At 38.1% G+C, this 9906-nt stretch overlaps 1 protein-coding gene across 1 annotated transcript; it reads left to right on the plus strand.

The window, feature by feature from the left end:
* Window positions 1-989: 989 nt before the first annotated feature.
* Window positions 990-8446, plus strand: LOC143413392 (uncharacterized). Its single transcript, XM_076876335.1, has 4 exons — window positions 990-1042; window positions 5973-6269; window positions 6357-6638; window positions 8272-8446. The coding sequence occupies exons 1-4, from the start codon at window positions 994-996 to the stop codon at window positions 8400-8402; spliced, it is 759 nt and encodes a 252-aa protein (XP_076732450.1). The 5' UTR covers window positions 990-993; the 3' UTR covers window positions 8403-8446.
* Window positions 8447-9906: the final 1460 nt, after the last annotated feature.

Below are 9906 nucleotides of genomic sequence, written 5' to 3' on the forward strand. Positions count from 1 at the left end.
TATGTACACAAACAAGTTGGATTAGGCAGACAGATATCCACAGTTCCTATGCAATGGGCAGAACATATATACCACATTAGGGGGCCTGTACATGTCCAGCCTAACAGGCAGCGAGCAGCAAAAGATGTCAGGAAATGCGACCATCAGTGAACATAGAAAGGCAGGTGACCGAGCCTCCTTATATACAGCAACAGTACATTGAAGTAAACCTGTTATCATATTGTAGAGTCTTTTTAAAGATATATTTATGTTATCTGCATATTGAACAGTCATTAAGATATTTAGAAGGTTACTCCATCAAACAAGGAAACATGTCAAAGTTGATCTTCATGGTATTTCCTGTTATCAGTGTCGACCTCATAGTGAGGTCGACCTCATACCAAGCAAAGAAAAACAGTTTGTTGTCAAACAATTTTTCAAGTAACTCACAATTTATGTAGAAAAAGATCAAGTTAAAATGGGCTGTTTTTTTTTCTTGTGTGTTGATTTGTTTTGACCACTTGCAGCACATTTGCTTTCTGTAACCTGAAAGCAGTTTGAATGTGTAACCACATCTGTTTTGACAACTGCCGACAAATGCTTTCAGCAAATGTTTCTGTAGCAAGACTGTGCAGCTGTGAAACTGTGGTCAGCTCAGAGCTAAACTATAACGCCTTCATTTTCCAACTTTATGTAGCATTTATGTAACACAACCACCAGAAAATGGGACATAGACATATGAGAATTATTGTGGCTAACACTGGAAATTTAGCGAGCTACATATGTAAGTTCAAGTGCTTAAATCCAAAAGTAACCAAATTTAATAAAATACATTAACATTTTTAACATGACAGATTTTAAGTTGTGAAACATTGCTTTGAAAGGAAATTGGACTTGAAAAGTTTATGTGTTTACTTTTACACTGCTGTGAAAAGGGGCTGCCCGTGTAGGTCTGTCATAGGTATAAACCACTTCCCTGGTGTTGCATGTGTTTAGAAGGCTCAAGAGTCTGCAATGATTTTCTTTGTGATACTTGCACTGCTGTCCTGCACCGAGACAAGAGGTAAGAGAATAATAGCCAGTTAAGTGTAATTGAAAATACCAAGGTCAACTGCTTTATTTTCATCAAACAGATCAGAACAGGCCAAAGGTACAAAACGCTAGTTTTTGATATTACTTTTTATTCTTTATTCTTTAAATAGACACAATCTTAATATATGTGTTATTTTGTTAGAACAAAATGCAGCGCGTCTACTTGCATGAATTTCCACTGATGTTTGTGTTAGTTGTAGTAAAGCAGGAAAACTAATGAAAATACTGCCCATCCTGTTTGATTACATATTAAAGTAGCACTTTAAAATAATGTCACATTAGTAACCATTAGTAAGGTGTTAGCAATTAGGTAATCATATATCATTACTAAGCCATTTATAAATACAGATATTATTATGACTGTGATTATAACTATGGTTATGATTGTTACTGGCAGTGATGTAGTAGCAGTCATAGCTGAGTATACATTGTCTGTATTTCTGTATCTATATTTGTATGGAATAATGATATACAATATAAAGGATGAATTAAGCACTTACTAATAACTTACTAGTACCTCACTAATGCTTAATGCAGTGGCATTATTATAAAGTGTTACAAAACACGTATAATAAACTAAAGTTTGCAGACGTTGGCAGCTATCAGCTATTTTGAAACAAAAAAAAAGACACTTTTTATCCATAACAGCAAATGAACTATACAACAGAAATGCACATGCTATTTATGGTCTCCTCACAACAATGATAAGAAAAATAAACTGAGCCAATATGCCATGTTTGTTAATACAGGGGTAGGGGAGACCGGGGATAGTTGTAACATTTTTGACATTTTTGTCTGTAATTTGGAGCTCGTTTAAGGTAGTGGATTCAAAATGTAATCCAAAGTATTTACATGTCTCGGCTATTAAATAGTGCAGCTATTTTCTTTGCAGCACAATTACCCATTGCATGGTATGGCCTCAAACACAAAGAGTGAAATGTTACAATTAACCCCATAGTCTGGGTTAGTTGTAACATATCCTGGGGTGAAATGTAACACAATGAAATAAGGGTACTGACAAAATATTAACATGTAATCTTTGTTTATTCAACACATGAATGCACTTACATCCATTTATGTAGCTGTGTGTGTGTGTGACAGAATGCAGAAATCTAGCTTTTGAACATATTCCAACCCCCCAAAAAAGACAAATTATGGAATTTTCTGCAACTGAATATTTCATTAATTTTCATTGGTCTTCCTTGAGTTTGGCCTCATTGGCTCAGTGGGCATTATAACCTACAGCTCTTGCACCAATTTTGAACATAACAATGAAGCTGAAAAAATGTAGTTGTTCACCAGCATCGCGATTCCATTACTTTTTATCATGGCTTACCTTGGTGTGGTTTGCAAAGTGCTTCAGAAAGATCAGGAAATCTGTTTCTTGCACCCATCCTGATTTATTTCCACCAGTACTTCCTACTGGTCCATCTCTGACACAGTGGTCTGCATAATGTATGTGTGGGAACACAAACAGTGAAGTAATTGTGTTGCCAATGGCATTAACCGCATATACAAAAGCGACTAGTGAACCTCTCTCTGCTGATGTCGCTGCCCCAACTTGTTTAATATAAGTTAAAGTAAAAGTGTGGCAAGTTGTAACATCTGCATTATTGTTACAACTAACTCAGACTGTTGCTGTTACAACTGACCCAGACTCCTATAGCCATGAACTAGCTAACATTACAGCCAACGGCTAAAACACTAGCACTAAAGACCTACACAGAATATATCCCCATAGACATACAAATAACATAATTTAAGTTTGATGACTTTAACTGCAAAGCAGATAATGCTATTAAACATTGAAATAAAGTAGAAAAACTTACTTTTTGGCATACAAATTACTTTTTTTCATGTTAAATTGTCTGTGTTTGACAAAATGTGCTGATTTTTCACATGTGATAGCAGAACTGAGTTGGGCATGCACAGGATGAGTCACATCATTTGAAACTTAGCCCTGATTGGAGAAATTGGAAGCGTTACAACTGACCCACGTTACAACTATCCCCGGTCTCCCCTACACATGTTAATGTGATCTCTGGTCTCTCAGAGACACAGGTCTCCGAGTGTCCAGCATTCAGACAGCTACCCGAGGACACTCTTCGTGTGAGAGAAAATCTGCTCACACAGATATGTAGAGCCAAGTACTGTCAATAAGGCCTCTGCAATGTTCTGAAGACAGTTAAACTTGTCAGGTATGTCCAGCAGGTGAACATGCAAGCTCCATGAACACGCACAGCTGTGGATTCCAGCTGCTTCGATGTTGCATTAACTGGCATTAACTCAGCCAGTTAATGCGAGACAAATCTAGCTGCTCATTAAAGCTTTCTGGTTTGTTCAGAAAATAAAACATTGGTCCATACGCCTGAAAGTCCCAAAAACGCATTGTGTCTCGAGTCTACGGCTGTATCCATGTATTTCCGTGGTGCTGATGCTGTGCTGAGTGGAAAGCTCCTGAAGCTTTTGAAGTGTCGAAATGTGGAAAGCTAACAACATCACTCTCACCGGTAGGATAAGTTATTTTTAGCCAATTACAAGTTGAATCTGATAGTTGGGGTTGTTAGTTAAAATACCGTCATTAAGAAGCGGCACAACCAATGTGTCTATGCGAGCTACTTTGCAATGTGCACCGCTGGCGCAGCCATTTATTTTTTAATGCACCTTCTCAGATTAATTCACTGCGTGTGGTGCCCAGGGCTGGACTGGGACAAAAAAATCGGCCCGGGCATTTTGACTAGAGACCGGCCCACCAGGTATTATATATGGCTTTTCCTATAGGAAAAAGCCATATAACTGACTGTAAAAAGTCAGCACAACAAAAATAAACTCCACCTAAACTTGGTTTATATCTGACCCAGATAGACTGCAGGTAATAACTTCTTACCTGAAGTTCAGTTCACCTGACACTCGGACCGGCGGCTGCCTCGGGTCTCTCCTCCTGCCTCCCCTTTCCCTCATCCACCTGCCAGCCTCCACCACTTGCTAATGTTACTGAATCTGTGGAAGCTCCGCCATAGCCAATCCACCACCTTTCATTGTTTATACCGTTACAAAAAAAAAAAAGAATTAAAAAAAAGCATGTGCCCGGTATGCCTGATGGCCAGTTCATCTATGGTCGTGCCATCAGTTAACCCTGAGCCCAGGGTTGCCGACCCCTGTTCTAGATATTTTAATAACAGAAGTACTTGGAGAAAAATTGTTCCAACATGTCTCCAAGCACAGTGTGGAAAATATGTTAAAGAAATCTTAAATAACAGTACAGGTCAGCTGAGAGTGAACTCTTTTTCTGACAGCTGAGGCTGTGACCCGCAGTATGGTGAACTGGAAGCAGTACTATTGGATCTTAGTTTAGCATTTGGCAATATTTTTATGTAAGCATGGGCACGTTTTTTTTTTATTTGTTTGTTTATCAAAGACAAAGCAAATGGAAGATCGTGAAGGACCTCAGCCATCCCAACAACAGACTGTTCTCTCTGTTGAGGTCAGGAAAGCGATTCCGCTCCCTGAAGACCAACACAGAGAGACTGAGGAGGAGCTTCTTCCCGCAGGCGATACGGTCTCTCAATCACACCACCACACAGTACTGACCCACACATATGGTTCTTACACACACACTGGACTTTCTGGACTTTGGTTTTGCACAACACTGGTCACTATATTCTTCATTTCCGGTTAATACTTGTACAGCTGCTGTTATTGTGTATATATTTATTTATATTTAGATTTCTTCATACATTCTTATATAGTTCTATATTGTGTATTGTGTATTTTGTTGTACAGTTATTTTATTTTCAACTTTAATTTATATATTTTATCTTATTCTTCCCAGTTAAATTTACCCTTCATTCTAATTTGTGTTGTACAGTTATTTCATTTTTAACCTTAATTTATATTTTATTCCTTCCTAGTTAAATTTACCCTTTTTAATTTTTCATATTTATTTCCTATCTTATTCATAGCCTTTTCCTTTTTTTGTTTTCTTTAGGTCACGAGCAGTTGTCCAAGCATTTCACTACATATCGTACTGTGTATGACTGTGTACGTGACAAATAAAATTTGAATTTGATTTGAATTTGAATTTGGTATTAACTAAGTGATATTCCACCAAAGATGTCCAAAATGCTTTTAATTGGTTAGATGTTTCTGTCAAATTATAATTGATTCAATTCTGTAAATTTCTAGTTTGTTATAAAAACTGTTTGAATTAATAATTAACTTACTGTCTGTGAAGGTTCTTAGTCATCCAGGTCATGATAGTATAAGGAGCTCGGAAAGAAAAGTGTCCTGACTTCTTTAAGTTGCTTGAAGATGTTTCACGTCTCATCCGAGAAGTTTCTTAAGTTCACACGAGCCAAGGTGTGAAAACGGATGTAGGTCACAATCAGGCAAGGTTTCGGGTAAGCTCATTGTAAAACCTAGCCTCACCTATCATGCGATTTCCTGAGCTGAAATGACCCATGTACACTGTACAGCATACACTACATTGTTAAGTTTGTCTGAGGAATGCCCAGACCTCTCCACCATTTGACCCTAGAACTCAAGAAGATGAACTGATGTCCAGACACTTTTCTTTCCAAGCTCCTTAGACAATTAGCTTACTGCTAAAAAAAATAATTGCTGATCAATTCCCAACAAGCTGATTCTGTTCTTCTGCGTTTTGAGTGAAAGATGTTCAGAATTGACTTTCTGGGATGTTTTTAAAGGGTGATTGATTGATTGATTGATTGATTGATTGATTGATTGATTGATTGATTGATTGATTGATTGATTGATTTATCAAGACATTTTTTTTTCAATCAACTTGTGATCATAACAAAAACACATGCAACCAACAGAAACAATAAACATGGATGTACTTGATTATGATATTATTATAATTATTATTTGTCTTTATTTAGGGCCTGAACATGTGTTCGTGGAGCATGGAAAAGACTTACTTCTGGATATAAAAGGCTCTGTTGCACTCACCGAAGGGGCAGATTTTTTCTGGAGATTTAATATCATTCACATAGTAGCTAAAAGTAATTATCTTAATTCAGTAGTGTTTGGCACATATAAAGGCAGGGCTAAGATTTTTGTACAAAATAATTCTTTGCTGTTGAAGAATGTGCAACACAGTGACAGCGGAGATTATATTGCAATAGTAAGTGGGGAACAAAACCAGAGGGTAGCTGAATACAAGGTCATAGTCCAAGGTAGGTTTCTATTTTTATTATAACTGTTAAATACTCATGCAGCATAGACCAGCTGTAACTCTCTTTGTGCCTGTTGTTGCTCCTCAGATCCAGTTTCTCCAGTTAACCTGACAGTGGACTCTGTGGACAGCAGTTCAAACTCCTGTAACCTCACTGTGACCTGCAGCACAGTGGATTCTCACATCAGCAGCAGGTTTAGATGTGACACCCAAAACTGCTCTCATGTAGAAAATAGAAAAAAAGCCAAGCCCTGTTCTTCCACTCTCATTATTTATTTGCAGCAAGACTTCATCATCTGTAATCACAGCAACCAAGTGAGCTGGAAACACAAGACAGAAAAGATAACATCTTACTGCAAGACACTTTCAGGTAAGAATAAAAGACAATCTCACAAAGGGTAGCTGAATACAAGGTCATAGTCCAAGGTGCATGTTGAGTATTATATAAGCACAGAACCACAACAAGCAGTGCAAAATTAATCATATGAAATCATTTGTCTGCTTCTATTTATCTGAAATAGAATTTAATAGCAAACTGATGTTAAAGACCTGGGTAGATAATGTTGATAATTAATTACTGTTCATTCATAAATTTCTTCCCATTAGTAGTGCTGCTTTTTCAAATGGAATATACCCATTCATTTTTGGGAGAAGTATTTGCATAATATTTTTATCATGCATTGTATTTGATGTAGTGTTTTGTTTTATGTTCTCCACCACAGATATACCACCAAATTTGTCAGTAGCTTCCTAGTGATAAAAAAAAAGAAAGAAACTGAGAGACTAAACCCACATTAGCAGCACTTTTGAATGTGACACTGAAACTCAGACCTGCTGAGAATCAGCCAAGAAAGTCACAGCCTTTGGTGCTTGATTTCAATTTATAGGTTGGAATTAAACTTAAAGAGTGGGAGCAATTCTTTTTTTAAAATAAAAATTTAGTGTTTCCAATTAAATATGTTCACAAACTTAGAAAAATACAAATAAGTACATGTGGAACATTGGCTCATAAAAATAATAACATAAATCTTGAACCTTTTTGTTAGGCTTACAAGTAGTTTGTTGTTATGTTTGACATGACAAAAAGCAGAAAGTGTTAGGTTTTGTATTGTTGATTGTCATTTATGCTTAGAAATATTTAACCATATATGCTTAGAAGTATATAATCATTTGTAGATTGAAAGAATGTCTCATCCTAGGAGGTCTGTAACAACTCTGTGTAGCATGAAGAGGGGAGTGCGTTCACTCCTCCACAGAGTGTCCTGGAATAGATCACATACCCCCTAGGAGAGGTTTTATCTTTTCTTATTGATATATGGTATAGCAAACACACGTATATCTGTTTGAGTGTAAGAGCCTTTTGTTTAGATGGACCCGTTAGACTCCTGGCACCAGCGGGTCACATCTTGACCTCACACACACACACACACACACACACACACACACACACACACACACACACACACACACACACACGCAGTATTCTTTGTTCACATGTATACCTATGTAAGATGTTATATGTTAATGACCCTATGCATGTTCATGTAACCACAATAAAAGGAGTGCTGTGGGGAACCTGGCTGAGAGTCTGACGGAGGTCAAGTGGTGGAACGACACTTGACTCCAGGCAGGTCTCCCTCATGCATGAGTAACATGAAGAACTTTGCCTACCCGTGTCTTGCTTTGCTGTGTAATTATATTGTCTTCAACGTTCCAGCGGATAGGTTCAAGCTACAAACCTATCAGAAAGAGTGAAAAATAATTGATTAAATATTGAAAACTTAAAACGTGGTATTGCATAAGGTCTTTCTTTGGAGCCTTTTATGCATGTACTTGCATGTATTTTGAATTAGAGTTCACTAAGTTACAAAGTAAAAAAAAATTGCTATTAAATCTATTTAAATTCAAATTTAGACCTTAGTAGTTTTCTTTTGACCATCTTGTGCTTAATGTCACATTCTGGATCTGAGTTTGTGGTGAAGTCATGGTTTTCTGTGTTGCAGGTTCAGAGACTCCCTCTGATGGCATCTCCATCTGTCTGCTGAAGGCAGTCCTGCTCTCCGTCAGTCTGATCATCATGGTGTTGGCTGTAATCAGTGTCTACCTCATAGCAAAGCATAAGAAGAAAAGATAAAAATGGACCAGACTACAAACGTACATAAATACTTCACAAGAAAATTTCACAGGGCATGTATTAATAATTTTTAAAAAATCTTTTCACTTTGGAAAAATAATGCTTTACTCAATGTTGATTTTTTTTTTTTGAGGATTTGTTCTTTAAAAAAAACATCAGCAAAAACTGTATTTATGGGTCCGATTTTGCCTAACTGTGTGTGTTTCCAGAACACGACCAGAAGAGGGCAGTGGGTTACTGTTGTGTAACGTGGAGTAAGGAGAGATGCACCGTGCCATCACAGCTGATACCCAGCCTTCAGTTCAGTTCAATTTTATTTATATAGCGCCAAGCCCACCAAAACAACTCCCTGATAACGACTGTGTGATGACTATTCTTCCCGCCCCATGAAGGACACCTGGATTGGCTGGAGGACTGTTTACTTAGCCTGATAGGCCGAAGGACACTGTCTCAGCTAAACTATGGACACGCACACACACACACTTACACTGATAAGCACTCACTCATCCCCCTCCCTTTCCAACGCCTTCGATGCTTGTGCCCTACCGGGGATGATAGCAGTCAACTGGACCAGCACAGATGCTGCAGGACCGGATGCGCTGTCTACGCCGGCTCTCTCTTACCCTTTACCCGCCCCTGTTGCTTGTCTCGTGTTTCTATGGTGTATTGATAGTCATGTGCTTTTGTGCTGAGGTGTTTTTTCTTTTATCAAACTGTTCTCCCACTAGGAGCTCAGTCTGAGTGGAGTTTTTTTTTTCTCCTCCTCTTACCTCATGTAGTGTATTTTCGTTGTTTTTTTCCTATCAGCCTACCTTCTGACATGCCTGCCCAATGTGATGTTTGTGTAAAGTTGGTCAGAAGGTTCCTTTGTGAGTGCGCATGCGCCATTAGCGTGCTGCCTGCTGTAACCCCTAATTTCCCTCGGGATGAATAAAGTATTCTGATTCTGATTCTGATTCTGAAATCACAACAGCAGTCGCCTCAAGGCGCTTCATATTGTAAGGTACACCCAACAATAATACATACAGAAAACCCCCCAACAATTATGACCCCCTACGAGCAAGCACTTTGGCAACAGAGGGAAGGAAAAACTCCCTTTTAACAGGATGAAACCTCCAGCAGAACCAGGCTCAGGGAGGGGCAGCCATCTGCCACGACCGTTTGGGGTGAGAGAAGGAAGACAGGATGCTGTGGAAGAGAGCCATATGAGGCTTATGTGTTGAAATGGTCACAATGCTAGAAAGACCTTTTCCCATTCTGATAGTAAGTAGATCATCTATAAGGTTTAAGATCAAAGATTGAAGTTTGATCTAAATGTTAACAGAGAGATGCAGTCTGAGTAGTGAAAATGCAAATTCTAATGTTTGTGTGTGTAAACGCGAATCCATCATCGACCTGTTTATTCATGTCGGAGTTTAAGAGGATAAGAACTATGTCACCAACCCATCATTATACTTTTGAACAAGAAAAATAGAGTTAAATGTTGTAAAGGTTAAACACAGAA

The sequence above is a fragment of the Maylandia zebra genome, linkage group LG18 (assembly GCF_041146795.1).
Source record: "Maylandia zebra isolate NMK-2024a linkage group LG18, Mzebra_GT3a, whole genome shotgun sequence".
Taxonomy (NCBI): domain Eukaryota; kingdom Metazoa; phylum Chordata; class Actinopteri; order Cichliformes; family Cichlidae; genus Maylandia; species Maylandia zebra.